Source organism: Copadichromis virginalis, linkage group LG22, assembly GCF_057382275.1.
Source record: "Copadichromis virginalis isolate Kocher_CV1m ecotype Utaka linkage group LG22, C_Virginalis_male_GT1.1, whole genome shotgun sequence".
NCBI classification, from domain to species: domain Eukaryota; kingdom Metazoa; phylum Chordata; class Actinopteri; order Cichliformes; family Cichlidae; genus Copadichromis; species Copadichromis virginalis.
Genome location: NC_140638.1, coordinates 586,657 through 607,524, shown reverse-complemented (window position 1 = coordinate 607,524; position 20,868 = coordinate 586,657). Strand labels below are relative to the sequence as shown.

Here is a 20,868-nt window from a genome sequence, read left to right as displayed (position 1 = left end):
GGGCGCGGCGTGAGTGTGCGCACAGCTGTGAATCATTTAAAACAGCTTCTGTCCAATCGTGGTTAAGAATGTCAGCACCTCCTCGAACCTCACCAAACCTTCCCTCCAAAAGTCAAAGAATGTCCCCGCCCACAAACACCCCCCCCCCCCCCCCCCAACTCTTTAAGCCCCGTTTTCCCGTCACCTCTTCCCTGCGTGTTGAATCTTGCCCTACTCAAAGTTTCCTCCCTTTGTTTGTGTGCGCGCACTTCCACTAAACACTGCAGCAGCACTTTAACGCAGCGCTGCGACAGTGTGTGTGTGTGTGTGTGTGTGTGTGTGTGTGTGTTACAGCATTCATGTGTTTCCCTGTTAGTGCTTTCAGGGAGTTTGAGACCTGCTCTCTGATTGGTGGGCTGACAGCACCCCTCATTAATCACAGACTGAGCTTCCAGTTACTGCAGGTAATCAGAGTAAAAGTGAGCGCGCTCAGATCGGGCTGAGCTCCTGCTTTACACCAGCTGCTCTTTCTCTCATGTGAGTGGGACGGACAAAATATTAGAAACACCAGGCCGTGCGATGCTGTTTATCAGGAGAAGCGCCGATCGCAGCCTGCGCGATGCAGGACTGAGCGCAGACGCTTTCACTCGTGGATCGTGTGCACACCTTTGATGGGGACCGTCTGACCGGACTGTTGGCGATTTCAAAATGGAGCAGCCTGAGTAAACATCGTTCCATGTTTTATCTGAATGCCCGCGGTGGATGATGGCTGGAACAGGAACGTTATAAATGCTAAAAATAAACACTGCCAGGATAAACTGAGGTATGTGGGATCCCACGAAGCTTCCAGGGAAGCCTCTAAACCTTTACTTTAAAATGCTCTGCTGCATTTGAAATGTCCCCCATCACACAGGCCCCGCCCACCCGGTACAGACCAAGAGATAAACCAAACCGCAGCATTATTTTAACCCTGGAAACCTGAAATTTCTACATGTGTGGCCTCCTTTGTGTTTGTGATCAGCCAGGCATCACAGCTGTGTGTGTGTGTGTGTGTGTGTGTGTGTGTGTGTGTGTGTGTGTGTGTGTGTGTGTGTGCGCGTGCGCGTGCTCCTCAGGTTTCAGCAGGATAAAGAGAGTCACTCATTGTAGCTGTCAGTGCGTCAGCTTCAGCTCAGGAAGCGTCTCAGTCTCAGTTTTTCGGTGTTGTGAGTTTTGCAGAGGAGGCGGCGGTGAGACAAAGAATAAAGTTTGTTAACAGCGAGAGAAGAAGAAGAAGAAGAAGAAGAAGAGAGGAGGATCCAGTGATACAGGAACATGGAGGTAAAAATAAAAAGCTCCAAAAATGTAAGAGAAGTGAAATAAAAAGCAACTTGAGCCCTGATTAAATCCATGGTTTGGGTTAAATGGTGTCTCCGCTGAGACAGACGGCAGACAGAGGGACAGAGGGACGAGGCTTCGCAGGAAACCAGCTGGATCCATCTGGCTGTTCCTCCGGGCTGCACAGGTGAATCATGGGAAATACAACTATGGGAACTGTAGGCCTGCGCAGAGAAAGAGAAGATGGCGTTAGCAGGAATTCTGATCTCCAGCCTTCAAATTCAAAGACAAACATGGAAGCCTGTTAGCACGAGGAGCTGAACTAGCAGACACAAATACAACAGGTCACTTCCTGTTAAAATGGAGTTCACCGACATCCTCCACACAGAGGGTCATGTGACTGTGGGGATTCACTCACCGTGCAATAATAATAATAATAATAATAATACATCTTCATTTCCTGTTTTGAACAGCGGTCAGCCTCCAATCACAGCTGAGCTCAGCGGTGCTGCTCTCCATTTCTCTGTTTTATTATTTGTTCTGCTTTTTGATTAAACTTGTGATTTTAACTGTTTCCTGTGAATGCTTTTATTTTGGTGAGCAGACCAATCATCTCACACATTTCCTTCAGGAGGAATAAATGTCATCAACACCACGGGTGCATCATCCACACACACACACACACACACACACACACACACGGGGCTGTGTTAGCTCGAGCCGTGGGGACGGCCTTGGGAGCTGCTGCATCAGCAGCGAGCAGCCAATAGAACACAGCGTCAGGCTACAGACTGTACATAAAGGATGGCCGTGTCAGCACTGAGGATGTTATCAGGCTGGTTCTCAGCACTGATTAGCAGCTACGCTGCCTTAGTCAGCATCAGCTGGTAACGTAGCGTGCTGCAGTCAAAGCGTGCTCAGCAGCATGACATCATGACGGTTTATCCGCCTAGAAATGTTTGACTGGTCCTAAAATTGGGGATCTGTCCAATTTTCCTCTGTTCAGGTGTGAGAAACGAATCCCCACGACACACACACACACACACACACACACACACACACACTCGCGCTCACACACGCTCACACACACGTGCGCTCACACACACACACACACGCACACACGCACGCACACACACACACACACACACACACACACACACACACACACACACACACGTGGCAGCAGGAGCTCCCGCTCAGACCGTCACCTGGACGCTCCTGCTGATGTCACACTGCAAAAATGTGTCAGTGTCTCTTCTTGTGTCCACAGCAGCTGCTCTCAAACACACAGCTGAGTGTGCATTACGTCACCCACAGATCAGACTTACCGGCAGCAATCAGGACGTCTTCTTTAGTACGGCGAGGTCGCACTGAAAAACACAAAGAAACAGAAAACAGTGATTAGCACTGACGGCGTGTCTCTGCAGCAGCGCGCTGACGGCGAGGAGCCGTGACCTTCAAACAAACCGTGCTGTCAGCTGAAAACGTTCAGCGTGAGATGTTCAAACACGATAACGTGTAACACGACCCAGCTGCAGTCTCCACCAGCTGCTAGCACAGTTTCTGTTTAGAGGTTAGAAAGGTGAAAGGTCAGAGAGCGCACGGCTGCTAATGTTACAACCCCGGCGTTCGTGCCTCCTCAACACTCGCATCACGGCGTCGATGGCTCGCCTGCTTCTCTACCTGCAGAGCAGCAGCCGTCATTACGCCTGACGCGGTTTAATGGCTGCTGTGATTCTGACTCAGTCTCGATAAAGATTCGTTCATCTCAGGCCAACGCTAGAGAAACAGACCGCTGGGTGACTCACACACAGCGGCTGCAGTATGAGCCCATCCTGCTATCAGATCTCACTGACCCACACACCCCACTCCCACGGTGTCCTTGGAAAACATCAGTATGACTGTATGCGACCTCAGGAGTACTCAGGGAGTCGAGATTTCTCGGAGTAAACATCAAAGAAAATACTTTTTGGTTCAATCGCTGAATCTTATCACAGAAACTCGGATACATTCGTCTGCGTCTGCTGATAAGAGCAGCCCAAACGTCGGCCTTCAAAGAACTCGCTGCCTGCTGAAAACTGGCTGTTTCAAACAGTCAGGGACAGCGATGAGCTCACAGGTCAGAGGTCACGCACCGACGTTAGTGGACTTACTACTCGATGCTCGTTTTCCCCAAAAGAAAAGAGATTATTAAATAACATACATGTAATGAAATCCTGTTTAAAGGTTCAGCGTTGCTCACACAGAAGATGATTTCTGTGTTCAGCTGTGAGTAACACCTGCAGCAGGAACGAGACGAGGCTCCGTCTCTCTGGGATCTACAGACGAGTTCCTCCTTCCTCTTTCAGCCTCTCAGCACCGCTCGCTTGGGAGAACAAGCCGCACACACGCAGCTCAGCGCTGATGGACGACCTCAGGGAAACAGGAAGGAGGTGGGCAGCGTGCAGAAACCTTTGAACTGCAGGGTGATGGGAGAGACGAGCGGCGACACAAACACACAGAAGACGTGTGCAGACATGACAGCGACATTCCTGCCATTCCCCCGGCACAGGCCCCGCCCCGCTGGGCACGAGCAGCTCCCGGGATTCATTCAGAGGTGAGGAATTTTAAAACCACTGCGTTTGAAAGCTGCTACCTCCCACCGCGCTGCAGCCATCACTCGCTTTGTATCAAGCCCCCGATTGGAGTGGCCGTCAACTCCTCAGCCAATGAAAGGATGTCTAAATGTTTGATTTGAACCTTCTTTTAAAGCCGTCCGGTTTGTCACCAAACTGCATCTCAGCTGCCGCCTGTAATTATGGGAAAGTCGCGCTTTTATCTGGAGAGACGATTCATGGCGCTGCAAAATAACCACAGAGAAATGCTTAATTACAGGCTGGATTTGGAGTCAGTCAGGCTCTGCGGGAGCATCGGCTCACTGCCTGAGCCTGCAGGGCCGACCGGTCAGAGCACTCCCGGTGTTCCCCACTGTCAGGTCTATCCACGCCTGCTCTCACACGGGGAACTCCGGGTTTCATGTGAAACACGATGTTTCCTCAGCGTTGCAGCGACTGCACCTCAAGGCCACCCTGGGCAGAGATGGACGGGTTTCTGGTCTCCGACACAACGAGGTCTGTCGTTTGACATCTGTCCTCAGTGTGGGACGTTTTCATCCAAAACACCACCGGCCTCCCTCCGCAGAGTGGCAGGATGACGGGTGGTGTGTGTGGGTGGTGCCACTCTAACCTGACCTGGAAGCAGAAGTGAACGCTGAGCTGTTCCTCGTGTTCTCGCCACCCTGAACGTCAGCGCTGCACCTGCAGGACTTCAGCCTCTGCGTCGTCCAGTCCTGATCATGCATGCTTTGAGTCATGGCTGACAGAGCTGCACCCAGGGCTAGCCTCAGCTCCACCCTCAGCTCCATCTCTTGACCCTAAATCTGTAAACTGAGACTACAAAACTGGACTTTCCCAAAAAATGGTTTTACTTCACAGCAAACATGTCCATCTTTGTGCAAAGTCTGTGCTAGAAGTTGCACTGTGGGTAATGTAGTCCCCAGACTGTGACAAGAACTGACAAATAAAAGCACACATCACTGATGCTCGACCTGTTCTGCTCATTTCCTCGTGTTTATTCCTGGATTCACAGCTCAGACCAATCTTGTTCTGCAGGTGGGGTGGGGGCGGGGCTTCTGAGCTCACAGTCAGAGCTGTTTTCATGAGATTACCATATTTGGCATATCAGCTCTCCATGACATCATCCAGAGCCTGGAGCAGGAAAAACTGAGATGTTTCGAGGACCTGTGTTTCACTCTCGTACCTTAGTGTAACATTACTGTGAGACTACGTGTACAACAAACTCACACTGTGCAGCGCACAAACAGCATGTTTGTGAGTTTGCACACTCGTCTGTCATCGCCAGTCTTTATCTGCTGTCACTGCCTCGCTCCATCTCTCGCTCGCTCTGGGTGTGTGTGTTTAAGATGCCTGTGTGTGATAGCTGTGTTTGTCTGAACGTACGGTTACTTCCTGTCTTTCTTGTTTTCCACTGACCGACCGCTACAGTCCCACCTACAGCTCCGGGCTCCCACCTGCCCGGCTCGGTGGCCCCGGAGCCTATAGAGACGCTCTACCATGAACCCTCTTTAACCAGGTCAACATGTCCATCGGGGTGTCACACAGCATGGAAGAGAAAGCTCATCAGAGCATGCCCAGATCCTGCTACAGACTCCCACTGACCAATCAGTAGGAGGAAATAATAATACAGATTCCTTTCAGAGAAAACCTTGTTGCTGTTACATTTATTCCTAAAGAACGAAACACCGTGAAAACTGCTTTTCCTTTCCAGGAAATCACCTCTTTAAATATTTAACATTTCATTTACGTCTCCGCCTCTTTCACCAGGGCAGAGCTAACAAAGGTGACCAGCTCCAGGATGACAATCATCCATCCACATCTCCACCGTCACAGGAAGTCATAACAGAACAAAGGCCTCCTGTCACCACATCGGAGGGGTCAGTCCTTTACCCGAGACATCAAGAGGTCCCGTCACATGACAGCGGTCTGTTAAGAAGACTGTGCACGCGTCCGCAGAGACAAACGGGCTTCCAGCCGCCTGCAGGTGGACGAGAACAACGTCCCCCACCAGGTAATTCTGCTGCTTTCGTGTTTGTGAGATTCCTGCAGACACACTTCATACCTGTTCATTCATTCACTTCCTTGGAACTTCAGGTACCCCCCCCCCCACACACACACACACACACATTTCCAAAAGTAACTTCCTGTGTTGCGTTGCTTGGTTTGGCTGCAGTGAGTAATGTGAGTGTGTGCATGCTGGAGGCTGCGTCTGTGACTCATCAGACTGTTCTTTGTTTCAGCAGCGCAGCTTCCTGCTGTGTGTCAAAATGCGATGCGATTGCATCACTCGCTCTGCTTTGGAAGAGCGTGCCGTGACTTCAACTGTAGCACCGTTTAACATATTTGTGTCTGCAGACCTGATTGTTTGCAACAGGGAAGCGTTTCCCCGATGATAGTCTGTCATAAAGTGTTCCTAAAGATACGACCGTGCTGCAGAACTCTAATGTTCTTTCTAGTCTTTACCTCCATCTTACCGGTGGAGGTGCTGCTCCCAAACTGTCGTCTAAGAAACAGCGGCTGCGGCCGGCTTGTGCAAAGGTGACAGTTACTTTTGAAATGGTGCCGAAGGGCGCGGCGGCTCTTTAATATCTGAGTAGGGTACATCTGGGAACATGTTTCAATACGCCGAGGCATGAGAGGAATGAAGTTTCCTGGGAGGTCATGGAGTGGGAGACAGCGGAGAAAAGCACAGAGCGGGGGAGTAACGTTCCTCACGCTGTTTGGACATCTGAAGCACTCTGATGGGAAAAATCAAAATAAGCAGCTGACTCTGAATCTGGAGTCTCTGGAGACTGACTCGGTGTGATCACCCAGCTTCTCCACGTTACAACACATTAGAGCGCTGCTGTGGCTCTAAAGAAACAACAGCCGTGCAAACAGAACATCTCATGAGCTACTGTCACCATGAACGACACAAACACTCTTTCACTGCTTTAAGCTGTCAGCTGCTTTGGGTCCACAGGTGGTGAATCTCACAGATATTTCTTTCTGTTTCCAGCTCCACACAAAGTGTTTTTCCCAGTTTGTTGAGGAACAACAGTATCTCAGTCATATCTCGTCAGCCAGTTAAAATCAGGAAACTACCCTCGAGTAAACAGTCTGGTTCAAACAGTTTGAGGCCAACGTTACTATCATTTTCAGCCACAGTGAGACCTGTTTTGTTGGTTTGGTTGGTTCAGCCTCGAAGCAAGATGCCTCTCTGACTCAGCCGCTCCAACGCCTCATCCCATTGGCTGACCGACGTGCCCCCCCCCTGCATGCCCCTTTTAGATATCAGGAAGCAGGAGTACTTACGGGACTTTCTGTCGGCAGTAATGCCAGACGCCTACGACAACGAGGGCCACAGCAATGATGACAGCGATGACGATTCCAGCAATGGCTCCATCTGAGAGACCGTCCAGCGTTCCCTCCCCTGTAAAGACAGTCATTGGTAGTTTAGTATGGACATTATCTGTGACTGTGTGTTTAAGTATGCATGACTCAGTGTGACTGTGATCTCTAACTCTGATTAATGTACGGGACAGAAGATAAAGGCGGAAACGCAGACCTCATTCCAACATAACAGTAAACAAGCGGCGCACCGCTACACCTCCCCGCTGCTAGCTGGCAAGACTGAAAGTGAGACTAGAGAAGAAGAAAACAGGACGAGTTTAAAAACAGTCTGATAATGTTCGGTTGGTTCAGGGTGGCGTCACCTCGTTAGTCACACTGGCCTGTCCGTGTCACTCCGTTAGATTACTCACAAATAAACAATGGAGCTGATTCAGTTCTTCTTCATAGTAACGGGACGCGATGTTATTTTGGTATTTTGTTTGTGGATTATGACGTTTATATGCTAAGAAAATATGCAACTAGGAATATTTTTTAATCTGCTGTACACAGCTTTGACGTAGAGCATATATATACACATACATACACACATACATATGACCCTTATTGTGAAAGGCAAAGACAGGAAGAAGCCTTTTCTGCACAAAACTCCTCGACCAGTCGAAGCCGGACTGTGTCACCCTCAGCTGAAGCTAGCATTGGCTTAACATCGCCTAACATTAGCTTATTGTGCATCTGTAGTTCCCAACTTTGCCTACAAGCTTTGCTCAGGGTGCAGTTTTGTTTTCTCACAACCTGAAAATGTGAGTCAGACATTATGTACCTTAATGATCACGTCTTTTAGAAAATGAAGGAAAACCTGTTTATTTTGTTTGAGCATATTAAGCTCGAACACGTAAATCCTGAATTATATCTAACAACAATAATTAGTGATGATTAAAATACAGCTGGCCTTACGTAGAAGAACTTGGTCGACGCTTTTAGGCGTCTGTAATGACCTGAAGAGTTGCACTTGCCATACTTTGCCAGCATTAAAACCTAAACGTGGGGTCATGCCATATGCAAACGACATGAACTGGTTGGGTTTCTTTGAAGCTCTGAGATGATGTCAGAGCTTCAAACAGACGTGGACGTCACGTGCCGGCAGTAAACTCTGACCTGGTGCTTCCTCATTGGTTGAAAAAACAAATATACAAACATAAACGTTCACGCCTGTAAGAATTTAAGAGGAGCGCAAAACTTCAGGCTGTCCCTGCAGGCTGTCCCTGCAGGCTGTGCAGCGCTGAGGCAGTGAAGTCTGTATATTCATTGAATGATCAGTCTGGGCTGCATGACGGCGCTCACCTTGGACAGACAGGTTGTGGCTGGTGGAGGTGGTCTTGCTGGTGATGATGTTGTGTGCCTCACATGTGTACGTTCCAGCGTCTTTGTATGTTGCACTTGCAATAATGAACACCGCCGCTGTGGTTGTAGTTGCGGTGCCGTTTAACTTCCAGATGTAGTTGGCAGGAGGAACAGATGCAGCGGAGCAGGTGAGCTCCACTTGCTGATTGACTTCCACGGCTTTCCTAGCCGTTATAGTCGGTTGTTCAGGACCATCTGGACACAACATGACAACACAGCCGGTTTATCGTTTGGATTTAGGTGAAAAATGTGTCAAAATAAGAGCCTGGATATGACAGAAGTAAAACCCAAGATAAGTTCTTTTTCTCCATGATTCATAATCACGAACTTGTCTTTACAGCGAACTTAATTATTAGCACGTCGGTCGTTACTCTGACTCTTTACTGATGACCATCAGCTGACAGAGCGTAACCATCCATCCATGAAATATTACGCCCTGGTAGTGAAAAAGGAAACTGTTGTGTGGACTCTGATGTTTCTACTTAAAACCAGGATGTGTGACCTCAGTAGCTGTGTAGTGTAACAGGATCAGAAAGGAGGCGACACAAAAAAAGAGAACCTGAGGTTAAAAACGATCCAAATGCCGTAAACTTCAGTTATGACCAATGTTCCCTCTAATGTTTCATGTGTGAGCGAACACACAAACTCCCTGAGCAGTACCACTGTGAGCAACAGCAGACGTGTGCACTGTGGTCACGCCAGCATCGAATCCATCCAAGCTACATGTTTATTAAAATAATCAAATCACAGCATTTATGTTAGACGACTTTTAATTAACTGCTTCAGCCCACTGACAATGAAAATGTAAAAAAGTCTTGTTCATGTGCAGCATGTTAACACTACTGGAAGGAAAAATAACTTCAACTCCAATTTTGAAAACACAACTTTCTTTATTTTTCATAAAGCTCTGACTGTATGATGAGTCTGTGGTCTGGGAGAGAGTCTGTAACTCTGTCTGCAAATACAGTAAATAATGACCAATGTTGGGATATTAATTATATAGTTACTTCTTCAAAAAAGTTACTGAGTTTTTGCAGCTGTTTACCTAAAAATGCAGCCAAGGTATTTTTAAATAAACATTTCAAACTATTTACAGAACAATCAGCTGTTCTGCATCAAATCTGATGCCACACAAATTATTTGTGTCGCTCCAAAAAATAATTTCTGTCCACTATGAGATGAAGGAGAACAACAGCCTGATACCTGCAGGCCTGACAGCAGCAGATGTGTCACTGCTGTAACACCTGTAACACTCAGCAGGCGCCTCATTGTTCTGACACAACAACACTACTGACTACACTACACACTAACTACACACTAACTACACACCAACTACACACCAACTACACACCAACTACACACCAACTACACACCAACTACACACCAACTACACACCAACTACACACCAACTACACACCAACTACACAAGATTTGCGCTAAACGTCTCAAACACGCCGTCACTCCTAAAACTTCCCCCATTTCTTAACAACTAGATGCCATGTTTTGATTGGTCCACATGGTACATTTTTCCACCAATAGGAAAGGCTGGGAGTTTTGGTGTCTTTGCTCGCAGGCTTTCGAGCGTTTTCCTTATAAAACGCCGTTTTTACCGTTTCTTCCTGCAGTAAATATAAACAACGACAGTATTCAGGAAGAAAAACAAACATTGCAGATATTTTATCATAACTCTGGTTTTACGCGGCCGATCAACACAATTTAAAAACTGGTATAAAGTCCACACTTTGTCCATCAGTTGTTCCGTCTGTCCTGCTCACATCTCCAATGGTTGTACACGTTGTCATTAACGTGGCTTCACTCCACATCAGCCGCTTTGCTAAAACACCGGCACATAAGGACGCTGTCACAGCCTGTCAGCCACGCTGATTAGCTGCGTATATACGAATGTGAATCGCATCGTTGGCTGGACTGTAGGATAAGGTGGCATCGTTCTGATCCCATACGGGAGCAGCCAGTCACTGACTCACACTGCAGAACAGGATTGTTGAAGTTTTAATGTTATTTTTCACTTCAGGTTAGTTTTTTTGTGCGCAGTGCAGATTTTCTGTGCGGAGGCCGTGCCAGCAGTGCGCAATTGCGCACGCGCGCAGCTTAGAGGGAACATTGGTTATGAGCAAACCTCACTTCTGATTCAGGGACATTTTTCAGTTGGCTCATGTAAAAAGGCTTTTGCAGGTGTAATTAAAGGTGGTACTACCTGATTAGAAACATATGCTCTCGATACACAGACACTGGAAGGTTACTGACAGAAGACTCTTAAATTAAGCACCGGATAGTGAAAGAACACAGTCCAAGGTATTACATCACGATATTCTTTGGAAATAACGACAGTGAATTTAAAAATGGCACGTCTTTGTTGCTGGAGCTGAGCTTACTGTCTCATATTTATACCTGCCGTGGATGGGACAGTGAGTGAGGCGTGTGCAGGACCTCTACTGTCTGACTAACACTGTGTCAAACACAGGCACATGAATGCATACAGCCCCACACACATGTTCGAGTATCTCAGCAAAGCAAACACTTACAGACGACCTGCATGTTGTAGTGGGCTTCTTTGCTGCTGACGGCGTTGCTGACCCGACAGGTGAACCTTCCGTTGTCGTCCTTCTGCAGCGGGCTGATCAGTACAGAACTTTCATCAGCGGCAAAAACCACACGAGGGCTGGAAGGCCCAAGAGGTTTACCATCTTTCAGCCAGTCTACCTTCCCCACAGTGCCCCCCGTCGCCTGGCAGCTGAGGTTTGCCGTGCTGTTGCTGGCGATGAGGACACCAGTCGGACCGATGATTTCAACACTCGAGATTCCCTCTAGGAAAATTAAAGGGAGACACAAGGATGATAACGGTCTTCCTGTGTTTATTATTCTGATTTTACTGTGATCATTCTATTTTCTGGCACATATTACATCAATTATTAAAGATACATAAAGAAGTGATCCAAAGTGCAGTAAGGACTGTAAATACAGTCAGGATAGTCCAGGTGTGAGCATGTCTGAGAAAATGACCCCACTCTGCGCCTGATTTACAACCTCGGCAGAGCAAATTCCTGAGATGCTTCTGTCTTAGGAGCGAGTTTGAAGTCTTACCGGTAACAACATGATGTTCGTTTTCTAACTTACGGTCTCGTTCAGCAGAAACAGACAATAGAGTCAGGGCGTGGCAGGCCTTTGACTGACATGCTGCAACAGCGTGAGCATGCCTTTGCCTCCGTGTCTTAGTAACGTCTGATTTCAAAAACAAAAGACGCCGATGGCCGAATGCCAAAACCTCATGAACCAGTGAGCGGCAAGCTGGATCCAACACGTCCCACAATGCAACTGCACAGGGTTTCTGATTAGAGCCACGTCGCCTGCTAAACAAACACGTTCTCACTCCACACCTCCAGGTAGGTTGTCCTGTGATTGGGCGGTACACGACGGCTGCGGCAGCCAATTAAAGTCTGTTTTGTGAGCATCGTGACCTCTGTGGAGGTTGGAGGCTTCGACAAACTAAGAAACCTGATGCTTGAATCCTTAACTCGGACATTTAAAGCTATTAAAAATGAGCATAATTGTAGGAATTCTAAAACTTTGAACTCCGTGTACTCAAACTGACATGATCCCAAAGTAAGGGAAGAAGAAACATCCAACTGGGGGGGAAGAACGGGGCTAACCTTTCATTCTCTCTCTTGTAGTTCAGGCTCTCTTTACCGTTTGCTTTCCACTGATAAGAGCACCAACAGGCTCCGCCTCTTTTTCATCGGCCTGCCATCAGCCCTCTCAGGTGTTTCTGTTATGTTAGTTTCATCGTCTCAGTAATCTTGAGTCATTTTATGATCATTTGGGGGCTTGTCTATGATTTGAAGGCTTATAATCAATGATGTCCATTTTTAATTCACTAAGACTAACACAAGCGTGGCCTAGCAGCTGCTATAACGTTTGTGATTTTTACGCTTTAGGCTACAGTTTATCGTTTCAGCCCGCGAGAACCCTCCGTCATCAACAAAGAGAAACTCCTCAGGGCACAAACATGAAACCGGCCTCCAACCCAGCAGGTTTGTCACAGGTCTGCCAGCCCCACAGCACAGCCAGCTTGAAAACAACATCTTTGAAAAACATGAAGAAAACGAGTCCTGGGCTGTAATGACAGACGACTCACATTTTCTGTTAGCACAACGTTTCAACACCTCACAGGTGAAAACTGTGACGAAGGTCACGAGCACTTATTATGACTCATCCTTTAAAAGCCTCGGACAGAGAAAAGAGCAGGAGTCCTTCAGTATTATTTTCCAGTGTAAGAAAATCAGCACTGCTCAGTGTCAGCCATTGTTGATCTTCAAAACTGGCTAGGTTACTTTTAAACATGTAACACTGTCAAAAGTGTTAATTTAACACTGGAGATTTTGCTGTGTACAATGACCCCACTCAGCCACGTCACTCACCCATAATGGTGAAGGAAACAGCCGGGGAAGGGACGCTGCGTTTGCTCTTGGGATTTTCAGCCCAACAGGTGTAGTTAGCCGCCTCCGTGTACCCTTTGATCATATCCAGAGTGAGGACGGAGCTGGAAGTCTCGATCCTCATCCCGTTATAGTACCACGTGAAGGAGGCGGGCGGCAGGGAGCTGGCCGAGCAGGTCAGGTTGAACGTGGAACCAGCCTGGATGAACTTGGGTGGATTTGCAGGCGTGATGGTGACATCATCAGGTCCGTCTGTGGAGAGGGGGAGTGCAACATGACTGTAAACAGTTTGTACTTCATCATTAAACCGACTGACAAACCAGCAGCTCTAATCGCCAAGATGGCAGCAGCAGAAACGTGATGGGTGGAGTCAGTGACTACATCCTTTCATGTGACATTAATACAGAATGACTGCAATAATTCCCTTTTACTTACTTTCCCTTATTGTTTGATAATTAGTGCTCAGAGATTATGAATGAAGTTATCTTTTCCCCACCAGTAAAACTCATCTCACCTCATCTTCATCGCTTTGTAGACCTGCAGGAATAACGAGCTAACAAATCAAGCACAGTCGTCCAGGCCTGAGACAAACTACTGCTTTAGAACAAACTCCATATGGTTGATTGTTCTCCTTTAAAACACCACAGTGAACACAGTCCAGCATATATTTGCTCGTTGTGACTCCAGCTCTACAAGAACAGCTTTTCCAGGCTTGTAGAGAAACAGATTTCGCCCCCATGGCTAACTGGGAGTTCCTTCCAGACCCGATGAAGCCGTCAGCTTCATATTAATTAATAACAGAGTTCAGCAGCAGTCGCTGTGGCTTTTCGCTGCCTCTCAGGTTAGTCATGCAGGAGTGGAAGTGTGTACACAGTGTGGTTAGCACAGCCTGAGAGGGCGCGCCGTGCAAACACACAAACACACACATGCCTGCGTGTGTGAGTAGCAATGGTCACGTCTCACCCAGCAGTGACACCTCTGTGCTTACTGAGGACTTTAAATGCCGGGGTGTGAAGGACCGACCGGGCCTGACTCATGTTTGACCTTTGTTGTGCGGCAGGTGTGGAGCTCATTCGCTCATTCAGGTGCAACGTTACAAACAATGTAAGAGTAAAGACCGGGCTAACTGTCCAACTGCCACAGCTAACAGGAAATACCTGTACAGGAATGCTAAATATGCAGGTGTCACGAAACATGCCAGCATTAAGAGTATGCATCAGAGAGCCCTGAAACAGCAGGTCCCCCTCACAGCTGAGCTCGCTCTTTGGGAAACACAAATGTGAGGGCAGCGAGCGTTTGCACGTGTAGCTGAGATAAACAGCACTGCATATATTTGATTTGTTATTATTTAAATGGAATTTGTGTAATACTAAGGTTCCACATGTCACTGTTACAGTGGGGCACTAATCAGTGGGACACCGCTAGTAAACATGTTGCATGTGTGGGGGTTCCCAGCCACAGTTGCATGGACTCCACAGTGGTAAGGCACGTTCTCTGTAGCTCCTCCCCCTGTACTAAATGATACGTTTAAATGTGGCGTTTTATTATTAGTATGAGTTCTGAGGGCTGAAGGTTCCCAAAGTGCTTTTGATTACTTTGAAAGAGGAAAATAGGAATGGAACCTGCTTCTTATCCATTAAACGCTCCTTTATGTGTTTTCACTTGTGCTAAAGGGAGGAGCTGCCAGAGGTGTGGACTCGAGTCACATGACTTGGACTCGAGTCAGACTCGAGTCATTAATTTTATGACTTTAGACTTGACTTGAAAAAATGTTCTAAGACTTGTGACTTGACTTGGACTTTTACACCAATGACTTGGGACTTGAATTGGACTTGAACCGGTTTACTTGAAAAGACTTGATATTTTACCCCAAATATAAAATTTAACATGCATATTATATAGAGATTGAAAATGTGACGTCATTCACGGGTAGAACCGCAAAGGATTCTGGGAACTCGTGGCAAGCGGTACTAGCGTACGCAGGCTTTCAATTAAAATCAGTTATACAGCGATAAAAAGGAACACAAAAATGTCAAGAAGCTGTTGTATTATTAACTGCAATAGCCGGTCACATGACAGCCACGGGAAGCCGACGGGTAAAGAGATCGGTTGTTATCGGATTAAGTCGTTGAAGAGAAATTGTTCGAGCCATGTTTCCGAAGTAACAAAGACGCGACGGATGGCCTGGATTGCAGCCATTCAAAGAGCAAATATAACGTCCCAGAACACTCCAGCTCACAGGTTAGTCTGCTCCAAGCATTTACACGAAGGTCAGTGTCTTTTAGTACTTAATACGTCATTTTCATAACATAATTAGTGATATAGGTTACAAGCAAGTCTGGCGCTGAACAGAAATGGTCGCGCTATGCTCCTTTGTTTATTGTGTTTATTGTGCATAAATAGTGAATTGTCCTGACACAATATTGCGTTTCGCTTCTGTTATTATGGTACATTGACAAAAACATATACTTTTATTCACAGGATAAAACAGGTTTTTTGTATCACTAATTGCCCAGTACGATTACAGCATACAGTATTATTGTCACTGCTACATTTCTGTGATGCTACCAGAAATTATTTCCACTGCTAATTAATTACCGTTGAGCTCAAAGGTCCTATTAATAAACGGTTAACGAATGTGTATTTATGACGACGATTTGTGAGACTGGTAAACTTATGATACGTACGATGGTCTTTACTTTCTACACGGTGCATTTCAAGGTCCTGTACCCATCCGTCGGTAAACTGTACCTGGGCTTGTTGCAGTGACCTGAAGTTACTAAACTTCATGAGTGTGTGCACTCACTCCAAGAACCGTATGATTATAAATATGCATATAAATATGCTACGATGAGATAGCTGACTTCATCTAACTAGCAAATGTTTTCCAGGCTACGTTGGTGATGCAGTTTTTTTTAATGTGTATGATATTTTTGTCATGCGATTTTAAAGCCGGTCCTACAACCGCATCCAAGAATAACATGCAGCTTATCTCAGAACTGTCGGTGAAAATTATTCTTGGAGCTAGGTTTAATTGAGCTGCATTTTAAAGAGGTGCAATTTCACAATTTGTGTATATTTTCTAAGTTCACTATTTCGACATGTGTTGAGAAAAACACAGATTTTAAAATTACATGGTCTAATATTTACATTTAGCATAACTGCAACATTATTTTTTCGTTTTTTTTTTAAAGACTCGAAAGGACTTGAAATTCAAAGTTTCAGACTTGTGACTTGACTCGGACTTTTACACCAGTGACTTGAGACTCGACTCTGACTGGCCTGACATTACTTGAGACTTGACTTGAGACTTGAGGATAAAGACTTGAGACTTACTTGAGACTTGCAAAACAATGACTTGGTCCCACCTCTGGGAGCTGCTGCTGTGTGGGTCCACTGATGTTGCTGCTGCTGCATTATATCTTTTATAATGTAAAGCCAGTTTTGCAACCAATTCCTGTTTGTAATCACAACGCAGTCTGCCATTAGATATCTGCTCCAGGGCGGTGATGAGCGCGCAGTCGTTAAATGACGACGGCTCATCTTTCAGAAAACTGCAGTCGGGACTTTTGTGGCAATCTGCCAAACTAGAATTTGTGTTAATCTGTGTTTTGATGCGAGGTCGGTGATAGACGGGAGGTCACGAGATGAGCGGGAAAATAAGCCCACGGCTTTCATGTCACGACACGTCAGCAGCCGAGGACGTCTTTCCAAGAAAACTGCAGTTTTTGTGGAACAGCAGGTGTGTATTACAGTTCCAGTTTCCCCCTCTGGGGACAAAAACACCTCCTTACACGTCCAACGCTCGCTGACTTCCACGGCCAGCTTCCAGCTTTCTAAGAGCTGAGCACAGACCTGACGGGGCTGAGCAGCTGAAACCGTCTGCTGCGAGGATGCAACCTCAGCCGTGCTTCCACATCTGCAGAAACTCGGCGGATTCTCTGCTACACTTCCTGTTGCGTTTGCTGCATGTCTGCCGAGTAACACCCAGACTAAAAGCCTCTGGTATTGTGCTCTGAACGGTGTCATGCAGTCCGGCTGCAGTACTTACAGTAGACGGTGAGGTTGAAAGGGGTGGTGGTAGATTTCGTTGTCAGCGAGTTAGATGCTGTGCAGTAGATCGGACCCACCAGGTCCGTCCTCAGAACATTTTTGATGGTCAGCACGCTGGACGAGTTCGTCTGCGATACAAACCCGAGGACAGAAGACAAACAATGAGGATGACTCAGGTAGAAGTGAAACACCGACCCAAAGATTCACATCAAACAACGCAGAAACAATCAGGGTTGAACTGACCTTTATCTCTGTGATGCGCGTGCCGTCGACCACGATGGGCACGCTGCCGTTGATCCATTTGAAGCTGAGCGAGGAGCCTATAGCGCTGCAGGTAAGAATCACAGTGCTGTTGTATTCAATGGCATCAGGGACGTTGGACTTGATGTCCATGTTGGAGACGGGCTCTGCAGGGAGGAACCAACACAGCAGCAGAGGACAGCATGAGCACAAACGTTCTTTCTGATTTTTTAAGGATTTTTCTCCTCGCAGCTTCCAAGAATGAATTGTTATTTTACATTTTGTCCTTTCTCTGAATACTCCACACCTTTTTGTCTGGCAGAAATGAGCTAAACACACCCAGCTACATCGTTTCTCCTTTGAATGAGGGCCTTATGGACGGTGCAGAAGCAGATTAAGCACTGCTGGATTGTTGGTTTAAGGCCAACGTTTGCATCACCTCCTCGTTTGTAGATGATGACTAACCAAGTAAGCATCGCCATAAAAGCTGAGCAGAGTTAAAGCAGCCTCTGTGTGCGAGTTAGAGCAGGTTGGGGATCTCAGCGAGGTCTACTAGCACTGCCTGCTGCCTTTGGCTCTCAGAGAGGGGAGGCCGACTCAGAGGACAAACATAAAACATTACTTCCTTTTCTAATTGGTTGTGAAGGACACAGGTTTGATTGGGTCGAGCCTGCTCAGGCCTTGCACTAGTTTGGGACTGTGTCAGGGTGTGTTAAGGCGAATATTTCCACAGATTAAAATTAATCAGCATCTTTATTTGTGAAATCCTACTACAAATGAGCAGCCAGCGGCGCAGGCCGGCTTCTCTTCATACAATTGTGCTCTGAAATCGTGATGAAGACGAAAGAGAAACAGAAGCAACCGGCTCGACTCGTTTGCAGTAATCCTGGAGCTACTGTTCACTGGTGATTAAGCAACAGTGGGTGTGTGGGAACGCAAAGGAGTGGAAACCAGTCGGCCTTCAGGAGCTTCACACCATCGCTACTTTGAGATTACTGTTCTAGGATAGCTTGGCTGATAACAGATAAGCTGACTGATCCACAGGAACATTAAAGATCCACTCTGGTGCAAAGAGAGTCAGTGGGTGTGGATATTTGAATTTGTGTAATTACTCCAGAAACTGCTTTACTGATTTTATCAGGCAACAAAACCAGCACATGATATAGATCCATAATAACTAGAGTATTATTGGTCACCAGAGGTACAGGAGACAGAGAGACATGAGGGCACAGCTAACATGAAGGAAGCTGTTTGTGTTTCTCTGATTTCACTGGTGATTCTACACATGCAGCTTTTATGTCCCCGTAACAGCAATCAAGTTAGTCTTCTCTAACGTGACCTCCAAAATAAGAGCCTGTAGGCATGCTGGCAGGCTGAGTGGCAGGATGTTCCTGTTGGAGGTTTGTCATAGTTACAGCCAGCTCATCACATCACCTAATGATGCTGCTACTTTACAATCTAGCGCACAGATCAGTATGAAGCCAAGCTCTCTAAGCCAGCCCACAGCTGCTGCTGCACCTGCAAGCTGCTTTGTAACCCACCTCCACTCACAACAGAGCTCCAGCCATGAGGAGAACATCAAGCATCCACCACACATCCACACTGTCTGTGCACCACACACTCTGCTCCTTCTTGTTATCACATCCTCATCATCGAGCAGCTGCAGAGCAACACGAGCAGCGCTGCTGTGGTGACTGTCAGCCTTACTCTCCTCCTTATGCTGGTTTGGGTCTCCAGCAGCTGCTGAAGGACACACCTTGTTTTTGAATGTGAGGTCAGAGCATCAGAGCTGACACACACACACACACACACACACACACACACACACACACACACACACACACACACACACACACACACACGTGTTTTCACATCTTCGTGGGGACGTCTAACTGACCTAATGCTCTCCCCAGCCCCTGACCCTAACCCTGGGCCTAAACCATAACCTAACTGTAACCCTGACACTCAAATCACGCAGCTGAGTACACACGGCCACACTGACTGGAAGGTGCAGCGTCACGAGCCACGCCCTCACACACTGCTGGTTATTTGAAATGAACAGAGTTGTAAAGGAGCTCGCGCACCGGCAGTGTCGCGTTCACCTGTGACAAAGCAAACTTTTCCTCCTCCAGACTGCAGGGATAAGCAGGCGTGGCTCGCAGCTAAATCCCAACCAAACTGAATTTAGAAAAGTGGGCATTTTACGGGCAGCTGTCCCGTGGGTACGTTATAAGCCCCAAACTACACGAAGACACTTTCTGTATTTAATAATCGCGCCAGCACTGCTGGGTTGTTGGTTCGAAGCGACTAATGAAACACAGGGAGGAGGTGGTCACGTACAGCAGTCTGTTCCTCACCGTGATCAGCTCCGCACTGCTGCAGTCTCACAAGCTTCCATTTGTCTGAAGCCACACCTCTGCAGGTAACCGCACAGGTATGGCACACATTACTACTCACCGACCACCTGAAGTTTAGTCCCTCCGGCTAGAGTGGTATTAGGTGTTATCACAGTGACGGTATAGTCCCCGCTGTCCCCAGGCTTCAGGGCGGACAGGGTCAAGGAGCCGTCGGTGGGGTTAAGCGAAACTCTCCCCGTGTAAGCTGCAGTCACTCTCAAATTTCCACCAACAAATGTAGCCACATTATTTAGGTTATTGAAAATCCAGGTTATGACGTCGAGGTTCTGGCTTGTAATCGTAGTTTTCAGGGTGACATTTCCCCCCACAAGTGCAGACACGGGACCTTCGGGCAGAATGCCGTGCCCCACGCAGCATCCTGCAGAGAACAGCCCACAGAGGCACATTAGACAATAATAATAATAATAATAACGAGAGTCAGGGAGAACATGTGCACACAGTAAAACTACGAAAAGCTCATGAAGCAGCGGAGCGCACGGAGCGCTCGGAGCTTAATCCTCTCACCGAGCAGCGGCAGCAGGAGCAGGAGCGACTTCAGGGAGAGCGGATCCATCCGGACGGTTCAAGTGTTCCCAGCAGAGAGAGCCACGGAGGAGACGCGGCAGTACCTGCTGCTGTTAGAGGGATACACCCAAAGGTGAACGCGCACACGCAGACTCCCTATTTATATGCAGCCCGCCCTGCGTCACTCTTCCTGTTTCTTAAAGAGTTTAGATTTAAACCCTCCCACCTCCGCGCTCAGGTGCACCCCCCCCCCACACACACCTTACCTCTGAGACCACCGAGCGCGGTCTTCTGCTCGTCCCCCGGCCCCCTGTGCTCACGGTGTGTCTTTACTTTGGGGGTTCTTGTGTTTGTTTCTGGTGTTTTTGGACACTGCGTGATTCCTAATAAAGTGGATATAACTCGTGACTTTACTGTTAGAGTCGTTTCCTGGAAATCAAACAGCATCTGCGGATGTTATGAAATGAACGTTGGATGAATGCATCATGTGTAACGCATCAAAGGCATGTCAGACACGTATGAGTTAGCCCATCTCTAACCATAACTGTGGTTGAA

At 47.3% G+C, this 20,868-nt stretch overlaps 1 protein-coding gene across 1 annotated transcript; it reads right to left on the bottom strand.

Moving 5' to 3' along the window:
• Positions 1 to 287: 287 nt before the first annotated feature.
• LOC146682315 (cell adhesion molecule CEACAM5-like) lies at positions 288 to 20,464 on the bottom strand. The gene is made up of 10 exons (XM_085446432.1): positions 20,314 to 20,464; positions 19,850 to 20,167; positions 17,396 to 17,559; positions 17,151 to 17,280; positions 13,082 to 13,351; positions 11,189 to 11,470; positions 8,586 to 8,840; positions 7,206 to 7,323; positions 2,625 to 2,666; positions 288 to 1,520 (listed from the first exon to the last, which is right to left on the bottom strand). The coding sequence occupies exons 1-9, from the start codon at positions 20,360 to 20,362 to the stop codon at positions 2,648 to 2,650; spliced, it is 1,605 nt and encodes a 534-aa protein (XP_085302558.1). The 5' UTR covers positions 20,363 to 20,464; the 3' UTR covers positions 288 to 1,520; positions 2,625 to 2,647.
• Between the last annotated feature and the right edge of the window lie 404 nt (positions 20,465 to 20,868).